The sequence below is a fragment of the Neofelis nebulosa genome, chromosome 8, assembly GCF_028018385.1.
Source record: "Neofelis nebulosa isolate mNeoNeb1 chromosome 8, mNeoNeb1.pri, whole genome shotgun sequence".
NCBI lineage: Eukaryota > Metazoa > Chordata > Mammalia > Carnivora > Felidae > Neofelis > Neofelis nebulosa.
Window position 1 is genome coordinate 20,586,712 of NC_080789.1, and position 23,319 is coordinate 20,610,030.

General features: G+C 37.5%; 1 protein-coding gene across 1 annotated transcript in view; it reads left to right on the plus strand.

Moving 5' to 3' along the window:
- SLC5A8 (solute carrier family 5 member 8) overlaps positions 1-22,101 on the plus strand; it is a 63,302-nt gene extending 41,201 nt beyond the window's left edge. Inside the window, exons 11-15 of the mRNA XM_058741643.1 lie at positions 5,002-5,088; positions 8,395-8,600; positions 12,685-12,788; positions 17,742-17,821; positions 18,079-22,101. Coding sequence (XP_058597626.1) covers positions 5,002-5,088; positions 8,395-8,600; positions 12,685-12,788; positions 17,742-17,821; positions 18,079-18,204 — 603 coding nt within the window. The 3' untranslated portion in view covers positions 18,205-22,101. The remainder of the gene's footprint in view (positions 1-5,001; positions 5,089-8,394; positions 8,601-12,684; positions 12,789-17,741; positions 17,822-18,078) is intronic.
- Positions 22,102-23,319: the final 1,218 nt, after the last annotated feature.

Here is a 23,319-nt window from a genome sequence, read left to right on the forward strand (position 1 = left end):
CATATAATTTTTCATAGTATTCCCTGATAATTGCTTGTATTTCTGAGGGATTGGTTGTAATAATTCCATTTTCATTCATGATTTTATCTGTTTGGGTCCTCTCCCTTTTCTTTTTCAGAAGCCTGGCTAGAGGTTTATCAATTTTGTGTCTTTTTTCACAAAACCAACTCTTGATTTTATTGATGTGCTCTACAGTTTTTTTAGATTCTGTATTATTTATTTCTGCTCTGATCTTTATTATCTCTCTTCTGCTGGGTTTGGGGTGTCTTTGCTGTTCTGCTTCTATTTCCTTTAGGTGTGCTGTTAGATTTTGTATTGGGGATTTTTCTTGTTTCTTGAGATAGGCCTGGATTGCAATGTATTTTCCTCTCAGGACTACCTTTGCTGCATCCCAAAGCATTTGGATTGTTGTATTTTCATTTTCATTTGTTTCCATATATTTTTTAATTTCTTCTCTAATTGCCTGGTTGACCCACTCATTCGTTAGTAGGGTGTTCTTTAACCTCTATGCTTTTGGAGGTTTTCCAGACTTTTTCCTGTGGTTGATTTTAAGTTTCATAGCATTGTGGTCTGAAAGTGTGCATGGTATGATCTCAGTTCTTGCATACTTATGAAGGGCTGTTTTGTGACCCAGAATATGGTCTATCTTGGAGAATGTTCCATGTGCACTCGAGAAGAAAGTATATTCTGTTGCTTTGGGATGAAGAGTTCTAAATATATCTGTCAAGTCCATCTGATCCAATGTATCATTCAGGGCCCTTGTTTCTTTATTGCTCCTGTGTCTAGATGATCTATCCATTGTTGTAAGTGGAGTATTAAAGTTCACTGCAATTACCACATTGTTATCAATAAGGTTGCTTATGTTTGTGATTAATTGTTTTATATATTTAGGGGCTTCCATATTCGGTGCACAGACATATATAATTGTTAGTTCTTCCTGATGGATAGACCCTGTAATTTTTATGTAATTCCCTTCTTCATCTCTTGTTATAACCTTTAATTTAAAGTCTAGTTTGTCTGATATAAGTATGGCTACTCCAACTTTCTTTTGACTTCCAGTAGCATGATAGATAGTTCTCCATCCCCTCACTTTCAATCTGAAGGTGTCCTCAGATCTAAAATGAGTCTCTTGTAGACAGCAAATAGATGGGTCTTGTTTTTTTATCCATTCTGATACCCTATGTCTTTTGGTTGGAGCATTTAGTCCATTTACATTCAGTGTTATTAATTGAAATATATGGGTTTAAAGTCATTGTGATATCTGTATGTTTCATGCTTGTAGTGATGTCTCTGGTTCTTTGTGGTCCTTGCAACATTTCACTCACAGAGTCCCCCTTAGGGTCTCTTGTAGGGCTGGTTTAGTGGTGATGAAGTCCTTCAGTTTTTGTTTGGGAAAACCTTTATCTCTCCTTCTATTCTGAATGACAGACTTGCTGGATAAAGGATTCTTGGCTGCATTTTTTTTTTTTTATCACATTGAAGATTTCCTGCCATTCCTTTCTGGCCTGCCAAGTTTCAGTAGATAGACCTGCTACTACCCTTATGTGTCTACCTTTGTATGTTAGGGCTCATTTATCCTTAGCTGCTTTAAGAATTCTCTCTTATCCTTGTATTTTGCCAGTTTCACTATGATATGTTGTGCAGAAGTTCGATTCATGTTACGACTGAAGGGAGTTCTCTGTGCCTCTTGGATTTCAGTGCCTGTTTCCTTCCCCAATCAGGGAAGTTCTCAGCTATGATTCGTTCAAGTACACCTTCAGCCCCTTTCTCTCTCTCTCTTCTTCTTCTGGAATTCCTAGGATACGGATATTGTTCTGTTTGATTACATCACTTAGTTCTCCAGTTCTCCCCTCATACTCCTGGATTTTTTTAAATATTTTTCTCAGCCTCCTCTTTTTCCATAGTTTTATCTTCTAGTTCACCTATTCTCTCCTCTGCCTTTTCAATCTGTGCTATTGCTGTCTCCATTTTATTTTGCACCTCATTCATAGCATTTTTTAATTCCTCATGACTATTTTTTAGTCCCTTGATCTCTGTGGCAATAGATTCTCTGTTGTCCTCTATGCTTTTTTCAAGACCAGGGATTAATTTTATGACTATTATTCTAAATTCTTGTTGTTATATTGCTTAAATTGGTTTTGATCAATTTGTTAGCTGTCACTACTTCCTGGAGTTTCCTTTGATGAGAATTCTTCTGTTTCATCATTTTGGCAAGTCCCTGCGGTAGCTCCAAACTGCAGGGCACTTCCCCTGTGCTGTCCAGAGAAACTTGTGTTGGTGGGTGGGGCCACAGTCAGACCTGATGTCTGCCCCCAGGCCACTGCTGGGGCCACAGTCAGACTGGTGTGTACCTTATCTTCCCCTCTCCCAGGGGCAGGACTCACTGTGGAATGGCATGGCCCCTGTCTGGGCTGCTTGCACACTGCCAGGCTTGTGATGCTGCTTTGATGGCATCTGGCCAAGGGCGTGTTAGCCCAGGTGGATCCGCAAGGTGAACAGGGGAGGGAGGGGCAGGCTTAGCTCGCTTTGCTCTCCGTGGTCCCCTGTGGGAGGGGCCCTGCAGCACCGGGAGGGAGGCGGGCCCATCCCAGGGATAGATCCACAGAAGCACAGCGTTGGGCGTTTGCGAGGTGCAAGCAAGCAAGTTCGGTGACAGGAACTGGTTCCCTGTGGAATTTCAGCTGGGGGATAGGAGAGGGAAATGGTGCTTGCCAGTGCCTTTGTTCCCCCACTGAGCTGTGTCCTTCTGGGGCTCAACAACTCTCCCTCCAGGCGTCCTCTCACCCTCCCCACTGTCTGAGAGCAGAGCTGTTGACTTTTAACATTCCAGATGTTAAGTCCCGTTGGCTTTCAGAACTCACGCAGTCTGGCCCCTCCACTTTTGCAAGCCAGACTTTGGGGGCTCTGCCTTCCTGTGGGCTGCCCTTCCACCGCCACAGCTCCCTCCCACCAGTCCGTGTAGAACACACCGCCTCTCCGCCCTTCCTACCCTCTTCTGTGGGCCTCTTGTCTACGCTTGGCTCCGGAGAGTCCATTCTGCTAGTCTTCTGGCAGTTTTCTGGGTTATTTAGGCCTATGTGGGTGGAGTCTAAGCAATCAACAGGACGAGGTGAGTCCAGCGTCCTCCTACACTGCCGTCTTCTATTCTTCAAGTTTCAACTTAAACATCCTTTCTGTTCCCTGCATACGTTTAAGTTTCCCTCTCCCACATATTCTTAGAACACTTTGTGTTTCTCTTACCATATTCTTATTTCCATTATCATATTATATTGTAGTGATTTACTTAATGTCTGTTTTACTAAATAGTGTATAATTCCATGAAAAAGTTTTGACATTGTTGTCTAACACTGTATCAAATATCTGGTGTCTACTGCAGTGTTCAAGACATTTAATAAATTCAGCTTGAATGTACCTATTTTGTACTTGTTCATAAATATCCACTTATCAGATCACCCCAAACGCTCCCTGGACCTTCTCTGGGCACCTCGGCTCCCTGTCTGGGACTCCTGGACCTCCCCATGTTCCAGAAAGTTGAAGATCAATGCTGGACAAAGCAGGTCGTCCAGACTCCTTCTTTAGACCTAAGGCGTGGGTCCATTCTGGTTGATTATTGCTTAAGACATATCAGTTGTTAAAATAGCTTAATCTCATCTTGACTATATGAGTGAATGCATTATGTCCAGATGCACCAAGCTTATCTAGTACAGCTAAGCCATAACCAGCAAAAGTCCTCTGAATGTGCTTTCCTCCATAGTCTGCATTATTGCTTATTCTTCTGTAGTCTGCATTATTGCTTATAGCTCTTAATGTGGTTACTTTCCCTTTTTATCATATATCAACTCTGGCCTGAGTATATACAGTGGGGTGTTCTAGGTATGTCATCATAACTCTAAGCCAGTTTTTGCTTGCTTCCTCTCTAACTTAAGTATTATTTCCTGAGATAGATCTTTTTGGGGATATATTCCTTGTGTCTCCAAAACTGACTCACAGGTCACACTGTCATAGCCTGATTCGTGGGCCATGTGACTTTTTTCACATTATGCATTGAAGTCTATCTCCCTTCCTCCTGGGCTCTGGTTCAAGAGAAGTTGTGAAATGACTCCTTAGGATGATATTCTGAGCCCATATTCTCCTCAAACCATAGTTGTTTGTCATCTGTATCCACACTCCCTTCTATAGTCCAAAAGGTAGGCTTTGTAATTGTTGTTAACCTAAGACTGCCGTCTGTATCCTATAAGATTTTTCTTGACTCAATGTTTTTTCTTTGATTTGCTCATTCTGTTTTATCAAGCCCCTTTACTCTGTAGACAAACTAATGTGTTCCCTAATTCTTCTTATATGGTTCTGTCCACTATTAAAAATTAGCCATTGGATTATTGGGAACTCACATCTCTTGGAATTTTTAGCTATTTGCATATCTCCATTGTTCACATTGTAATTTCTTTTGACATCTATACATCAAAACAAAGGTTACAGTTAGCCAATTACATTTTAAATCTTTCTACATGATTTGATCAATCTTTTTTTTTTTTTTAAATCCTGGTTTTCATTGTAATTCCATTCTTAGGGAACCAAAAATGGTGTTGGGTTTCATTGCCATCTCTGTTCACTTAGGAGTACTTACCCACAGTCTTGTTTTGCAGAAGATTTTGAGAATCAAAGCACAAAGGAGTAATGTGATTGATTATTAACACCTGCAAAAACAGTTGGGAGGAGTAGTGTCCCTCTTGTCTTATGCATTCATATAGGTGCTCCTATTGTCTCATGACTCTCTACCTTCTTTATGTTTTGCTTCCTTTATTGAGGTACCTGAATAAACAGATTAATAGTTGAGACTGAGAAACAGAAGCTTCTAAGTTCTGATGACCTATTTGCCAATGATAAGGCTGCCATGATTTTCTGGAAGAGGCTGACTAAGTTCTCATTCTGATGAAATTTATTTGAAACTTTTTAACTTGGTATTTGAGATTACTAGTTGTTGACTTTTTGTTATTTTTGTAGGCAGCCCTCAGTATATTTGGCATGATTGGTGGACCACTTCTGGGCTTGTTTGCTTTGGGCATTTTGGTTCCCTTTGCCAACTCAATTGTAAGTATAAAGAGTGAATATGTGTAAAGCTTAATTTCCCAAATATAGTAGTGGCTCAATTTTTGTCAGTTGTAAAGATATAATTCCTTTGATATCTGTCATTAGTGACTTGATGACTTAATTACTCATATTGACTTTGCTGGGGTGTACAATAAATTACTATGCACTGGGATTGTGCATATGTAAAGCTAAATGGAAATTGCCAAAACAACATATATTATGTAACTAAATATTTATATAATTAATAATATATAATATATTCTATAATTATATAATTAAAATATAATATAGAATATTATATAACTAAAGTATATATGTTATGAAACATATTATATGTAATATATTATGAATATTATATAACTAAAGCAGCAACTTTTTTGTGCATTTATCTTTTTGCCCTTCTTGAAAATTAATCACTAGAATTTAAAGAAAGGAGATCAACAGGCTCAGATATGAAAGATTTAAGGGCAATAGAGCTGAGGATACTTGTGACTAGCCAGAGTATAGCAAAGAGAAGCAATAAGATAAGATATTCACCACCTTGACCAGAGAGTTTATATTCCTGATATTTAAAGCTATAGCTCCAACACCATGGTTCTGGCCCCAAAGGGGTGATCATAATTGGGAATAGTATCCAGAATAAGGTAATATCTCTCTTCTACATAGACATATCTGTGCTTTGAAGTACTAGATTTTGTTTGGAGTAAATGAAATTGAAATTATTTCTCTGAAAGCCAAAGGAAACTCCATCTAATCAGGCCTGCTATAGGCTGACATTCAGGAAAAACTGATAATGCATGTTTTGTTGTTTCAGACAGATGTAGAATAACCACAAAACTATGACTTTACATTTAGAATTCCATTTTCTTCATGAGGCATTAGGGATTGGTAAGGCAGCTACTAATAAAGGCTGTTACCATTATTACTAATAATTCTCAGAGAAATAATTCTCAACAGATGGTAGCTGTACTTGTGGTGAGCATAACATAATATATATAGAAATTAAATCACTGTGTTTCAGTACCCCTGAAATTAATGTAACATTGTGTGCCAAGTGTACACAGATAAAAACTTCACAAAAATAATAATTCTAACTAATAATAATAATTCTCAATGAAATATCATAAGAAGTGCAAGTTTTGTAGAAATTAATCACAGTGAAAGAGAATGGTTCATATCAACCTCAGAATGTTGAAGCTTTGGTTAGACTCTTAGAATTTTGAAATGCACAGTGCTTTTTGAGTGTTTGAAACATTAAAACAGGACTGACTTTTGGTTTTTGACATTTACTGCCACCATGGGGTGCCTCCAGAAAAGCTGTAGCAGACAAGGTCCCACATATTCTTTTTTCAAGAGAAGTATGATATTATTCCTGTCATAGGAGGTACCTCTTTTTACTGCATCCACATTTTTCACCAGAATATCTACCCTTACCTTGGAGTGGACTTCTTGCCTCCCTCTCTTCCTCCTACCTTCTCACCCTTTCTCCCCTTCTCCTTTTCTCCTTCTCTTCCTTTGCTTCTCTTCTTCCTTCCCTTTTCTCCCTTGTTCCCTCCCCTCTTCTTATTCATTCATTGAACATTTATGAGCTGAGTACTGTCCTGGGAATAGAGAGCACTGAATATTTTTGCTTTCACAGGTTTTATAATTTTGCGGATCTTTGAACAAACTGTATACAATACTGAGAATAAGCAAGTCTGGCCTGTCAACAGGTGGCCACACTACAATTCCAACCTCATAATATTGAAAAAATATTTATTGCACTCCTGTATATGTCCAGCACTGTCATAAGTGTCATAAGTTTTGGGGTACCAAAAACAAAGAAATCTAATTCTGCTTTCAAGGTTCACAGCTTAATGAAGGAGCTCACAGTCTTCGTCCCTAACACAAATCCTCTGATCTGGTCATCAGCCTTTATTTTCTCCCATCAGCACACCATTCTTTTTTCCTACCCTATGATTTTGCTTATGTTTTCCCCCTGACTTCAAATATTCTACCCTGTCCTTTCTATGGGGCTCCTGAGGCACAAGCTGCATTGTCTGGTCAGTATTATTTTTTTTTAAGTTTATTTATTTATTTTTGAGCGAGAAAGAAAGTAAGAGTGGTGGAGGGGCAGAGAGAGAGGGAAAGAGAGAGAATCCCAAGCAGGCTCCACACTGTTAGCATGGATCCTGATGTGGGGCTTGAAACTACTAGCTGTGACATCATGACCTGAGCCAAAGTCAGACGGTTAACTGACTGAGCCAACCAGGCGCCCCTGGTCAGTATTCTTAAAGGAAGGGGCAAAAGGGGCGCCTGGGTGGCGCAGTCGGTTAAACGTCCAACTTCAGCCAGGTCACGATCTCGCGGTCCGTGAGTTCGAGCCCCGCGTCAGGCTCTGGGCTGATGGCTCGGAGCCTGGAGCCTGTTTCCGATTCTGTGTCTCCCTCTCTCTCTGCCCCTCCCCGTTCATGCTCTGTCTCTCTCTGTCCCAAAAAAATAAAAAACGTTGAAAAAAAAATTTTTAAAAAAAAAAAAAAAGGAAGGGGCAAAATTTCACCACAGGGGAAGAGGCTTCCTAGCTCAAGTTTTGCTTTTGTCCCCATCATTTGGAACTAGGGCTTAAATCATTCAAAGTCCAGCAGAACATCTGGATTACTGATGAAAAGCAGAAGTGGGGACTCCAAGTTTTCCAAGGACTGGGAAACCAGCTGTCTTCAGAGAGGACATCCCTACCTGTCTTTAGAAATACTAAGTGTGGTTATATGCACCATGGCAGTCATTTGTGAAAACTGCTTCCTGGTTTCCCCTAATTACCCTGAAGCACAATTATAATCGTGCATGTTAAGTATAGGAATAAACTCTGCGTATGATTTCTCCTTCATAATCTGTTGTTCATATGGCATACCATTTGTTTACAGACTAAATAAAAATATAGGGGGCAATTGGTCCGGGGTCAGTGGTGTGACTGTTGTGGTTATTTGGGTGTGAAGAAAGCAGGAGGCCAGAGCAGAGTGCTAGCTATGGAACAGATAGAAGAAATGGAATTATGAGATCAACTAAAAGAAAAATGGGCAGGAATTGGTTATTGGCTAGGTAGGGTTATGGAAAAGGGAATGGGGTTACAGACTCCCCAGGGCTCTGAGCTAAAGGATTAGTGGCCCCTGCCACTCTTGACAAGAGGCAAGGATCTTGGGAGAAGGATGATTTTAGGAGAAAAGCTGGTAAATCTGACTTGGACCACGTTGAGCTTAACCTTCTAATGTTAATTTCCATCTCAAAGCAAGCTGTGTTATTTTTTCTTTTAAAAGCACTCTTGTTTTGCAGGGAGCACTTGCTGGTCTTCTGTCTGGATTTGTTGTTTCTTTGTGGGTAGGAATTGGAGCTCAACTGTATCCTCCACTGCCTGAGAGAACTATGCCACTAAGCCTTGAAACCTATGGCTGTAACAGCACATACAATGTGACAAATTGGATGACAACCACAGAAATGCCATTTTCTACTAGTGCTTTTCAAGTATATGGTGCTGAAAGGTATTGAATTAAACTTTGTAATGTCATATTTTTAAGAAATGTATGTGACAGGTAGAGAACAGTTGCTTTCTGTCTTGCCTGCAGTGCTGTGATTTTTCCCTGATCTGAAATGGGTAGAGCCCTTGTGGCTTGCTGGCTATGGTATTTTGCTCAGAAACAGCAAAAATTGCTATATGTTCTTAATTTTGATACACTTCTGTCATGCTTACAGATCTGGAGAAGACTTGAATTGTAACACAAAAAAACTATTATGGGTAAATGCTACCAAATATCAGCTCTAGTTGAATGAAAAATTGTCTTTGTCAACTAAAAACCTTTTAAAATGAAAAGTACCATTATAAAAGAACATTGCTTCTATAGTCTTTGAGGTATAGCTTTTACAGACTAAAAGCTACAATCATCTAAATATGTTAGATTATTGCTATTTGTTTAGGTTTAAAGATTCCAAACCTTTAGAACATTAGCAATGAGTTGCAGCTGTGATATTCTTACTAGAGTTTTCTGTATGTGGTATGCTTTTAGGCTTGTGGATCCTTATGTTGTCTGATTTAATGAAATGTTGTGGGTCTGCTAATAGGTAAGTGTTTTATTATATAGTGGATGTGAGGGCAAGACTGTCTATAGTGGACAATTATATGTACAGCCTTAAAGCATAAACCCCAATAGAAATGTTCAAGGAGTACGGAGATGAGGTTGTTGCCCCCCAATTATTGCCCCCAGCTCCAGTTTTCTTGGAATGAAGCCATTAAGGACTCATGCCCACTTTAGCTGGACACGCTCCTGAGAGAAGGAATGTGACTGTTACAATTAGTGATTCATGTTCCAAAGAAAATATAACTATGAGAATGCCTGCCAATGGAAGTTCAAGGCTGGCAAATGCTTCATAAATAGAAAGAAAAGGTAGTTCCAGAGCCTGAGGCATATTTGGGGGAGGTCTGACTAGGTGGGGTGCTGTGGGGTGAGGGGCAAGGAAGTGCAAGGAGCAGTTTGGACAAACATGAAAGCACTAATGTACATGTGTAGGATGCACATATATATGTGGGAGGACATTCAGGATGTACTTGTTTCACAGTTTTGCTTAGCATTTGTCCTGGTTGTGTAAATATCTCTCTTAATTTAAGAGTCTGAGACAAAATAGTTATTTGGATTCTGAAACAAATAAATTAACTGAGGTTTAGTATATACCTGGTACCGTAATAATTACTTTTATAGGTTAGCTTATTTATAAAATAACAGGTAATAAGCAAGAATTTTTTTTTTTTAACTATTTTTAAATTTTTTTATTTTTTTTTGAGACAGAGAGAGACAGAGCATGAACGGGGGAGGGGCAGAGAGAGAGGGAGACACAGAATCGGAAGCAGGCTCCAGGTTCTGAGCCATCAGCCCAGAGCCCGACGCGGGGCTCAAACTCACGGACTGTGAGATCGTGACCTGAGCTGAAGTCGGACGCTTAACCGACTGAGCCACTCAGGCGCCCCAAGCAAGAATTTTTAAGAATGAATACATACTCAACTCTGGGCTGGCCATTTCTGTGATATCCCTAGAAAGTCTTCCCCTTTCACTGTGGTTCCTGCCTTCCAGGAAATTATAATTTAGCTGGAGAGAATATGCTAATGTACACAAAACAATCAATCCAGTAAGCACAGTAAGTATAAAATAAGTATAAAACTAGCACATGATAAATAGTAATAACTACTTGATAAATACTTGTTAAAAGAATGAATATAAACAAGGTTGGAGTAGCAGGAAGACTTTGGAGAGGTAGGACTTGAATGATGCGGAGGCTGGCTAGACAGAGGTCTGGAAAGTCATTCTTACCACAGAAAATGACCAGAAGGGAAATTGGACAAGAAGATACACAAACAATGCTTGTGGTAAGTGGTATTCATAGGTGATCAAGAGAGCCAGCAGAAGGAAGACCTTAACTCTTCCTGAGTGGAGTGAAGGAGACCTTCTTAGAGGATTACATAAATTGGAATTAGTCAGGTGAACAGGTTGGGCAGAGGGACCAAAGGAAGAAGAAAATCGCACAGTGAAGGAATAGTGTATGCAAAGGCATGAAGTTCTGAAGCCACGTGGCACCTTAGGAAATCACCCCTAGTCGATGTCGCTAGAGTACAAGGGGAGTAAAGTTCACAGCTGAAGATGAAATAAAATACCCTTTGGTCGTCTAGATTCTGCATTTCCATTACCCACATTCAGTTTTTATTAAGTTCCCAATGCTTGATGTGTATATATTGATAGCTTGTTGTAGTTTTAATTTGCATTTCCCTTATGATCAGTTACATTTGATACCTTTTAATATATTTATTGGCCATTTCCATTTGAATATTTACTTTAGTCACTTGTCTGTTGAAATCTTTTATCCATTTTTAAATGCATTCTCAGTTTTTTTTATTATTTATTTAGGAGTTCTTTTTTAATGTTTATTTATTTTTGAGAGAGACAGAATGCAAGTGGGTTAGGGGCAGAGACAGAGGGAGACACAAAATCCGAAGCAGGCTCCAGGTTCCGAGCTGTCAGCACAGAGCCCAACAGGGGCTCAAACTCATGAGCTGTGGGATCATGACCTGAGCTGAAGTCAGACGCTGAACCCACTGAGCCACCCAGGTGCCCCTAGGAGTTCTTGATATATTCTAGATACAAAATATATTTTGAAAATATTTTTCTCCCACTTTGTGGATTGCCTTTTTACTCTTTTAGTGATACTTTTGGTGGCCAGAAATGTTTTCATTTTAATTATGTTCAACTTTATCAGTCTTTTTCCTATATGTTCAGTCTTCTGTGTATCCCAATTACATCTTTGCCTATCCTGAGGTCATAAAGAGATTCTTCAAATTTTTAATTTAAATGCTTTATTGTTAGTTAACTGTTTCCATTTATGAATGTAATCTCCTTTGGAATTGATTTCTGTGGGTGCTGTGATCAAGACTCATTTTTTCCCATATGGATATTCGATTAACCAAGTACCACTTATTGGAAAGAACTTCCCTTTACCCCATTACAAAGTACTGTCAACTTTGACATAAACCAGATGATTATTTTCTTGTGGGTCTGTCTCTTGATTCTCTCTTCTGTTCTACTTTGTCTGTTTTTTGTTTTTGTTTTTGTTTTTTGTTTGTTTTTTCTCCCAGTAATACCACATCTTAATTTCAATAGCTCACCTCAGTGTGTTTCCATCTTTCTGGGATCTTGGCCCCTCAAGTTCTAATTGTTGTGACTCTCTGGTATCTTAAAAAAAAATCTGCCTGCTCTTTCCCCCAGTTTTTATACATTATTCTTGGCAGAATTGTTGGTCTAAATCAAGCTACTCTATTAAAGCTGAAAATGAGATCCTAGAATAATCATTTTAGAAACAGATTAGATCATGTCACTCCTCCATTTAAAGTACTTCCCTGAGAGCCACTGCTCAGAGAGTAAAATCCAAACTTCATACAAGTCTAACAACAAAAAAGAAATCCATCTTCCTCTTGTTTTGTGTAACTCTGTCTGTTGCTCACTATGCTTTAGTCGGCTGGTGTTTACCTCTCTCTAGGATGCTTTCCTCAAGAACTTTCCTCCAGGTCTCAGTTCAAATGTCACTTCTTCCTAAAGGCTTTCTCTGACTCCATGTTGGAGTGTAGTTCCTTCTTTCCACTCTGTTAATATCACATTACCTTGTTTTATTTTCCTTACAGCACTTTCCACCAGTGGAAATTATTATATTTATTAGTTTACTTGTTTGTTTCATTTCTCTCCCCATTAGAATGTAAACCTTATGAAGGCAGGAACTCTGTCAGCCGTTTTTATGGTAGACTTTTTAATGACAAGAACAGTGCCTGGGACATAAAGCAAAGTTGAACGAATACACATGGACATTTAGCATTATAGTGTATGGTCAAGGCTAAACCAGGGTTTTCATATTTTTCCCTCAGGCTTTTAATTCTTTATCCAATAAGATAAAATTGGAACTGCAGATCATGACATCAAAAACATTATTAAATATTTTATTTTGATTTTGCCATGCATGAAGATTATTGAGACTGCTCTTAGTTGCTAGTAGCATTACATGAAATTTTACAGTCATGCTTTTGTTCTTTCTCAGGACTCCACTGATGGATAACTGGTATTCTTTATCATATCTCTACCTCAGCACTCTTGGAACTTTGGTAACATTATTCATGGGAATGCTAATCAGTTTACCAACAGGTAACTATCTAAACCTTAGTATTGTTGTATTTACCTCCATATCAGTTTTTACTATATCTGCTTTATAGCTGCTGATGTTATTTTACTATAGTCCTGTTAACAACTAGTTTAATTACTTGTTCCATTTTCCTCATGGGAAATTTGAGGGCCTACACTTGAAAGCAGAAGGTTCTCTTTGAACCTTTGCTCCACCATGTACCAGCTGCATGAACTTAGGGAACACTGTATAGCTACTCTGAGGCTTAGCTTTCTTCTGTATGAATTGAGGTTAGTGGTGATTGACTTCCCTATCTCACAAGTTGCTGTAAGATAAAAATAAGGTCTTTAAAATATCATATGTAGTTACTACAATGCTAGGGATTTTACACATATTATTACAACAGTCCTGCATCAGATCTTTTCATTGTCCTATGCTGACTTTTTGTAAACTTTAAAGAAGTATACACAGGTAAGGAATGATCGCTACAATTGTTATATCTAAACATAGTATGAAGCTTTTTTCAGATTCCATAAATTTTAAAAACATTATTTAAAAACTGTCAGTGAGGAGTCTGCTTGGGATTTCTCTCTCCCTCTCTTTCTGCCCCTCTTCCACTCATTCTCTCACTCTCAAAATAGATAAATACACTTAAAAAACATTATTTTTTAAAAAACAAACTGATAATACACGTGGTACATACACTGCTCTCTGGGATTGCTATAGAACTGTTATTCTGGAACTTCATATCCTTATTCTGTGAATTCCATCTGTCTCCCTCCTGTGTTGTATTCCCTGCTGCCTGTATCCCATTATTCCTAATTCTTGTTTATCCCCTTAATTGAATGGAGCACATCCTTTTAGCATGTTCTTGAGAAAGTGTAGACAAGAGATTTTGAAAATGTGGTACCTCTGGAAAAAAGTGTCTTTAATTCTCCCTTATACTTGATTGATCATTTGTTTGAGTAGAGAATCCTAGGTTGAAAATAACTTTCTTGTTTCTGAAAGGATGTCTTTTTTTTTTTAAGTTTGTTTTTTTAATGTAATTTGTTATCAAGTTGGCTAACATACAGTGTATACAGTGTGCTCTTGGTTTTGGGGGTAGATTTCCATGATTCATCACTTCCATACAACACTTATCCCAACAAGTATCCTCCTCAGTGCCCACCACCATTTTTCCCTCTCCCCCGCAACCCTCCCATGAACCCTCAGTTTGTTCTCTGCATTTAAGAATTTCTTATGGTTTGCCTCCTTCCTTCTCTGTAACTATTTTTTTCCCCTTCCATTCCCCCATGGTCTTCTGTTAAGTTTCTCAAGTTACACATGTGAGTGAAAACATATTAAGTTTATTTATTTATATTGAGAGAGAAAGAGAGAGAGTGTGTGTGTGCACATGTGCAAGCAGGAGAGGGGCAGAGAGGGAGGGAGAGAATCGCAAGCAGTCTCTGTGCTGTCAGGGCCGACCCTGACGCAGGGCTCAATCTCATGCAGGACTTTGCTCTATCTCACAAACTATGAGATCATGACCTGAGCTGAAATCAAAAGTCAGACCCTCAACCGACTGAACCACCCAGGTGCCCCTCTGAGAGGATGTCTTAACTTTCTCAGTTAATCTTTCTCAGGTTAAGCACCATATGAGTAGGCGGCTTGCATTTAAGAGCCATCTATTCATTTTTATTTTTTATTATAGTTCTAGTTCACTGTGTTGTTATTAAGATGCCAGTGCCATGCTACCTGCTGCCCCTTTGTATGTGACCCATTTCACAATGATTGCTTTGCCCTAAGGCCTCGGTAGGATCTTTTCAAACTGAAGACTCATGCCCTTCAGTTCTAAGGCATTTCCCCATATTATTTCTTTTGTAATTTCTTGTGATTTTCTGTTTTCTCTTTATGGAAACTCTTGTTAGTCAAATGTTTGAGTCTCAGACAGTTATTCTAATTTTCTTCTCTTTTCTCTCCTATTTTCCATAACTGTGTCTTTTAGGTCTACTACATGGGATACTTTTTCAATTTACTTTTCCATAATTCTCAAAGGAGCATTCTGATCCAGTTTTGAGAATAATCTGTAAAGGAAGGAGGGCAAGTAGGAAGCTATTACAGTAAGTCAGGTGAACGATCTTGGTGGCTGAAAGCAGGATAGCAGGGTAGTTGGTGAGAAGTGCTGGGCTCCCCGATTTCCTACATTCCCTCACACATGTACTTCCATAGCAACCAGACTGGGGGAAGGCAGCTCACTGCCCTTTTCCTCAAATGTGCAATAACTAGTCAGAAATCCTATACTTTTGTCCTAGGACGTCTGATGTCTTTGTTTGCTTTATGCTGCAAGGCTACCGTCACTGTGCCACTTGATAGTAGAAGAAATTCTAAGTAGAAAGTAGTAGAAGAAATTCTACTATCAATTATGATTTTGTAACTCCTGAATAGCACTGCCTTTCAAGCTTTTGTGATACTTGTATTTATAATTAATAAATGATATCAATAGTTAGTAGTAATATTAACATATCAACAATGATATTGCAATGTATAATTCTTATGCATTTATGATAAAGTTTGTAGCTATTTATTACCTTTCAAACAGCTGTTTTTAACTATTTTCTTTCTTTTCGAAAAGGACTATGGCTTTTTTCGTAAATAAATTTACCAGCACAGTAGATTTATTCTTTTTGTCTGTTTTGATATATTTTAAGACAGATTTTAAACTTTTCTCACAAATAGCTCAATTATTCAGATCAAGAATACACATCAACAGTCTCCTTGTGCTATTTGACGTTAGGTTCTTATTCAACCCATTCCTTTTTCTTTAAGAAAATGGAATATCAATATGATTTCACTCATTTGTAGAATTTAAGAAACAAAACAGATGAACATATGGAAGGAAGAAAAAAAGAGAGGGAGAGAAGAAAGCAAACCATAAGAGACTCTTAAAGATAGAGAACAAACTGAGGGTTGATGGAGGGAGGTGTATGGGGGCTGGATTAGATGCGTGACAGGTGTTAAGGAGGGTGCTTGTTGTGAAGACCACTGGGTGTTGTATGTAAGTGATGAATCATGGAATTCTACTCCTGAAATCAATATTTCACTGTATGTTAACTAACTAGAATTTAAATAAATATTTGAAAAGAAAAAAAAAAAGAAATGGAGTATCAGAATATTCCCTTTCAACATTCCCTTTTTTTTCCTTAAAAGTTTTTATTCTGATAACCATATACAACAATATCTTTTGTTTTATAAAGTAATGCTATACCCAGCTGAGCAGGCATCCAGTGATAAGAAGCAATACAACTTCATTAATTTCATATGGCTTATTCCCATTTCACAACAGCAATGAACACCTTGAGAAAAACAAACAAATTAGAAACACGAAATCCTAACACTTCTGGGGAAATAAATTTAAAGATCTACTGCAGGATACTAGGAATCTGTAACAATTCAGGCCACACAGACTTGGTTGGCATTTCAGTTTCACCTAACCATGTACCCACCGTAAGTGGGTCTGTCTCTTCATCAGTAAGTGGGGTAAATAATACCCTAAGTAGACCGCGAGCTATGAGTACAGTAATTGTTTTACTCATCTCTGTCTCCCCAGCACCTAGTAGAGTCTCTAGCACATGGTGGTTACTCAACAATGTTGACTTGATTAGTTTAAAGTTGATCCCATTTCTGGAAGAGCAGAGGTTCCCATAATTAAAAGCCTAATATTTGTACCAAAGTGAAGGCACTCAAATGTTAGATAGCATAAAGATCACTTTGGAAATTTGGTAAAAATCAGGATTCAGTGGCCCTACCCCAGAGTTTCTAACTGGGTTAGTCCAGGTTGGAGTTCAGGAATCTGTGTTTTAAGTACATCTCCTAGGTGTACTTTGTACTAAAGTAGTTTGAGGAGCACACAGTTTTAAAAAGCTTAGTCTTTGATCTACAAATAAAATAACTTGTATCTACAAATAATTTTTGTAAAGCAAAATGTTAGGGAAGAGGAGTTGAATCCAACACAATCATCATACTGATTTTCATTTAACCAATTTATTTGACATTTCATAATTTCCTGCACTTCTTCACATACATCTACATTCACAGCCTTGAGACTGGAGGAGTGCAACTCCACTGCCTGAAGCAGAGGCAGATGGTTTGATATTTTATTGGTAGATCAGAGAGGATGCTTTTAAACCAGTTTCCCTATGAGTACTGGGCTCTTTCTCAGGTTAAGCACCATATGAGTAGGCGGCTTGCATTTAAGAGCCATCTATTCATTTTTATTTTTTATTATTTAAAAAAAATTATGTTTTTATTTTATTTTTGAGAGAGAGAGTGCAAGCAGGGGAGGGGCAGAGAGAGAGGGAGACACAGAATTTGAAGCATGCTCCAGGCTCTGAGCTGTCGGCACAGAGCTTGACTTGGAGCTCATACTCACGGACTGTGAGATCATGACCTGAGCAGAAGTCGGACACTTAATCGACTGAGTCACCCAGGCGCCCCATCTCATTTGTTTTTAAACACCAGACTCATATTTATCATAGTGAGAGGCTTGCAGAATCTGAGTGACTAAGGTGGGGCGCCTGGGTGGCGCCGTCGGTTAAGCGTCCGACTTCAGCCAGGTCAGGATCTCGCGGTCCGTGAGTTCGAGCCCCGCGTCAGGCTCTGGGCTGATGGCTCGGAGCCTGGAGCCTGTTTCCTATTCTGTGTCTCCCTCTCTCTCTGCCCCTCCCCCGTTCATGCTATGTCTCTCTCTGTCCCAAAAATAAATTAAAAAAAAAAAACGTTGAAAAAAAAAAATTAAAAAAAAAAAAAAGAATCTGAGTGACTAAGGGAAGGGAAATGGTGAGCCAAGTCTCCAGCACTGCTTAAAAGATTCTCTTTCTCTTTGTGTTTTATAAGTGCATAGAGTTGAATGCACCCAAGTCAAATGCTTGTATGATGGGCCATCACTGGGTAGTTACAGTTATCTTTCTAACAATGTAAACAATGTAAATGTTTTTCAGGAGGAAGAAAACAAAACTTAGACCGCAGATTCCTACTAACCAAAGAGGACTTTCTTTCCAATTTTGACATTTTTAAGAAAGTAAGTTGGCTTTCTTTCTCCTTCAATTAGTAAGACTGTGCTTTTACCCCCAAGATAGAATACTAGTTAGTCCTTAGACTCTCTTTTGAACTCTGATAGACAAGGAACGTATTTGACCTATTCTTTGATGATGCATTTCTGTTATATATCTCGTCCTCAGTAGACTACCAAGCTGATTTAGAGAAAGAAAAACAGTAACAATTATTTAGAATTGAATAGTTACTTTTTTCTAATGATGTATTAACATTTTCTTTTAGAAGAAGCATACTTTAAGCTATAAATCTCATCCGATAGAAGATGGTGGAACTGATAACCCTGCCTTCAACCATATTGAATTGAACTTCACAGACCAAAGTGGCAAGATCAATGGGACTCGTTTGTGAAGCAGCTGTGATATTAGATGATCTTAAACAGTGTCCCAATTTGATATATTTTCTAAGAAATTTGGGTCGGGTTTAGATTTTTTTTGAAGGGGTGGTTCTATAACGAGTAAAGTTTGGGGGGAAATTTTTGTTAAAGCAAAGTCCTGACTCTTCAGTTCCTAGACTCAATAATTGATGCTACTCTGGAGTTAAGAGTTTCAGTGTCAGTGTTTTCCTCTATTTCTCTTTTATTTTAATGAGGCTGCAGTTGTGAAAATTATGACCACATATGTGCTGATAGATTAATACGCACATACTTAATGGTCAAAAGCACATTCTTAAATTTGGTCATTCATAAAAGTATTTTCCATGCATTTGGTGCTAGCATATCAGTTTTAGGATTTACCAAAATCATAAGTAATACTGAAAAGAGCTTTCTCCCTTCTGCTACATTCTCTATTTTTTAGAAAACAATGGGGTGACAGATCTATGTTATCTAGATCTTTGCTTCACATTGATCCATATCAGCTCTATCAGGGAACGTATTAACCTTGGAACCAATTCTGGCTCAGGAAGGTGATAATCAAGAAGCATCCTGTTTGGGATGGAACAATGATCAAGGTCTTCTTGGTGTTGTGTATCTATTCTTGTGCATTTCAGCTAATTATCTAGAGCTCCTAACCATTGGGGGCTTATATTGCCTTAGACTCTGGTTCTTTTTTTTTTTTTTTTTTTTTTAATGTTTATTTACTTTTGAGAGAAAGTGAGAGACAGAGGCATGAGCAAGGGAGTGGCAGAGAGAGGGAGACACAGAATCCAAAGCAGACTCCAGGCTCTCAGCTGTCAGCACAGAGACTGTCATGGGGCTCTAATTCCCAGACTGCGAGATCATAACCTGAGCTGAAGATGGAAGCTTAACCGACTGAGCCACCCAGGCGCCCTAGACTCTGGTTCTTATATGCAATCCTAGTTTTGGACCCAACTGTGGTTTTGTTGTACAACTTTACTTTGCTTGCCTTCCTAATTTCCTGTTTACTCTGTTACCTTGGGCTTGGGTATATCTTGAGACACCCAATATGAATTATGCTACCCCAGGTTTAGAACCATGCTACTCCTGGTTCACTAAGTCCCAGACTATAAATTATAAACTCCTATGAGCCTGATACTGACTAAAGTACTTTCACTATAGGTACTTAAGGATTTGGTGACCCAAGAACATTTACATGATTAAAATGGTTAAGCTGCATGGAATTACATGATTATGTTGAATGATATTAATTTGAATGTCAACTAATTTGCAGTCAATTAAATTTAAAAGTAAATATGCTTAGAAGTCTTGTATTCTAGTGTATTCATCTGGTTGAAGAGCTAAATTACATAGGCAAACACATTTTTTTTTTAATGTTCTGGAATTACTAACTATATGCTTTGTTCCACAGTTTAAAACTTCAGGTAGCAATCTCAAAATTTATTTTGCTTATGTTGCTACGTTTCTAGCTAAGAGTTTGGTCACAGGCTTTTATCAATAACTTATATTTTTCTATAGTTCCCCCATTAGATCCTGTATAGATTTTTTTCTTTACAGTGTTTTCAAATAATGTGAGAAACATTTAGGTACATTAAAAATGTTTTATATTTAAATACTTTTTTCTTATTTTCTGATACTTAGGTGAGCATGCTCTGTATGTTTAGAGATTGTCAATTGAAAAATAAAATAAATAGGAAGTAGCATTTATCTAAAGCAAAGAGATTTATATAACATTTAAATTAATGATGTGTTCATATATTTCGTCCATGTATAGATGTTATTTTTTCATCAATATATTTGTCAGCATACATCAAACTTTGTAAATCTTTCTACAATTTTTTAATGAGTAGTTAGATATGATCTTATTTATTTTATGCAAGTGTGATTTGAACTACTGTTAATTATTTAATAAGTGAAAGTGCATATGTGTGTAGAATGCTTCAAATTTGGAAATCAAAGTCTACTTTTTAAATAATTTTTTCTCTTATCTAACTGCCAAGGGATTATGCAGTATATATTTTTTTAATTTTTTTAATTTTTTATTTATTTTTGAGAGAGAGAGAGCATGAGCAGGGGAGGGCAGAGAGAGAGAGAGAGAGAGAGAGGGAGACACAGAATCCAAAGCAGGCTCCAGGCTCCAAGCTGGCAGCACAGAGCCCGATGTGAAGCTTGAACTCACAAAACACGAGATCATGAGCAGAAGTCTGACCTCAACCGACTGAGTCACCCAGGTGCCCTTATGCAGTGTATTCTTCATGAGAGATATGGTACTTCCATTCTTGTCTACTTTCTTTAACAAAGTATATCTTTGTGACATTGGGCACTGTTAATATTTTACCTTTATAAATACATCACAGTGACAGGATTCTTAAGAAATCAAAGTACTGTTATTAATTATGAAAAATATTTTATCTTATCTGAATATTTGGGCAAAACCAAATAGGGGTAAAATGTTAATATAATGTAAATAAAATCACCTAATGTTCTTAATTATTTTGAAACACAACAATCCTAACAGGAGGGAAAAGCCACATAAGTTGTCTATTTTCATTTTGCCACTGACAAGTTGTATATGACCTTGAATTTATCCTTAATCTCCTCTAATGATGGAATTTAACACTAAACTTAACTACCTCACGAAATAATGTGAGTATAAAAGATCAGATAGCACTTTATTAGCTTAAATAGTGATACTTAAAATGTCAATATGATTGGAAATCAAAATTTGAGACAAAGGTCACTTGCTAGTTTTAAAAAAAGGTGAACTGTTAATAATGTGGAGATAGTTCTTTCTCTAACAAACATGTGTCATTGAAATGTTGAACTATATTTAGGAATAAGCAGGATTATTTGAACAGAAGAATGGAAACTTTAAAGAATGCTACAGATCAATCATATTCACTTCATAAAGAAATGAAAATGTTATATGTAAGATGTGAAATGGTATAAGTGTATATGCACCTGTTTGATTGCTTATGCATTAATTTTCTCTCTAGACCAGTGGTTCTAATGGGGCAATTTGGCATCGGAGGGGACATTTGGAAATATCTAGATACATTTTTGGTTGTCACAGCTGGTGATGAGTTGCTACTGGCATCTAGTGGATAGAATTCAGGGACTCTGCTAAATATTCTATGATACATTGGACAGCCCCTCTCCATGACAAAAAATGATCCTGCCCCAGATATCAATAGTGCTGAGTCTGAGAATTCTTGCCCTAGAGGCTAAGATTGTAATCTTGATTTTCCCAAAGTCACACATGCTGGTTGTGTTCCTTTAGGGAAATTGCCTTGACTCTTCTATCTGATCATTCTTATCTACAGATGAGGTTTAAAGTGTCGCTAGCTTGCAGAATGTTATGATAGAGAGTAATGACCATGTGTTTTCATAGCATTTAAAAAATATTAAGGAATATAAAATTGTGAATAATTATGAGAATAACTCTTAAGAAAGTTTCATTTAGCAACATGATTTCCAAGATTAACACACATTAACGTGAAGGAAATATTAAATCATAAATATAAAGATTTCATAATTTTGTTTTAGTTATAAAAACACCAGAAAGTATAGCTTATTTGTTAACAACTCGATGTCTGTCCATAATGTAGACACAAGGGACAAGGATAGGCTTGAGGTCAGGGGAGTGACTCCTTATGTTGATTCTTATAGGAGATTCTGAGTTTTTTTTCCAGTAACAGTTATTAATAACAGAATCAACTGAGTGCATGCACAAGTACTGAAAATTCACTGCACAATTTAGTTATAAAATTTACTTTTATATTTAAGTTGTATGCTATTGTGAAAAATCTTGAGGGAATTGAATATTGCAATGTATAACGTGTTTGCATTTCTGATTTTTCAACTTGCTGATTAAATTATCTACAAGTATCTTTGCAGTTGTGTGTTCTTGGGGAAGAAAATGCCGAATTGAATATAATTAAGTTTATCAACTTTTACAGAGAGTTATTTCCACTCTACCACATAAAGGACTCTCTCTGTATATAACACATAGATTATAAAAGTGTAAGCAAATAAACATGCAGAACTTTTCACTGAAAAATATTTTGTTTTAAGTAATTAACACTGTATTTGAAAATAAAAAGTAACGTCTTTAATACTGAAAATTTCTTAGCCATTATTTCTTTGAATATTCCCCCACTTCCCCAGCTCCTGTTCTGTAACTTTTTAACTCCCATTACATGAATGGTATACCTCTTTATCCTGTCCTCCAGGTCTCCTAATCTGGTTCATATTTTCTATATTTAAAAATTTCAGGATGTATCACATAAATATAAACAAAAGGACATTGCATTTTATTTTCTTTTCAGCTGTTTCTAATTTGCTATTTAATCTGTCCATTTAATCTTCCATTTCAGTGACTACTTTCTTCATTTGCTGAGTTGGGTGTGCTTTTTCAAATTTTTCAAAACTTCTTTTATTCCTAATGTTGGATTTTTTTCATTAAGATTCCCAATTATTCTTTTATCTCTAATAATTTTTTTAATGTTTATTTTTGAGAGAGAGAGAGAGACAGAGTGCAAGCAGGAGAGGGGCAGAGAGAAAAGGGGACACAGAATCTGAAGCATCACAGAACTATCATCACAGAGCCTGACGCAGGGCTTGAACTCACAAACTGTGAGATCATGATCTGAGCCAAAGCTGGGTACTTAACCGACCAAGCCACCCAGGCACCCCTTATCTCTAGTGATTTTAACCATATTTATTGCTCCTGTATGTTAACTGAAATTCTTGATGTGCTAATTCTTCTTCTTGTTCATTTACTCACTCTCCATCAGGGTAGTTTCTTTCCTTGTGTAGTTGACCTTTAACAAAGTTTATTTTCATTAGGGTTTTTGTTTCTTTTTCTTTTCTTTTTTTTTTTTTTTTTTTTTTTTTTTGAGCGAGAGACAGCATGAGAACAAGCTAGGGAGAGAGAGAATCTTAAGCAGGTTTCATGCTGTGCACAGAGCGTGACGTGTGCTGAGCCCAATGCGAGCTTGATCCCATGACCCTGGGATCATGACCTGAGCCAAAATCAAGAGTCAGATGCTTAACCAACTGAGCCACCCAGGCACCCCAGTAGGGATTGTTTTTTTTTTTTTTTTTCT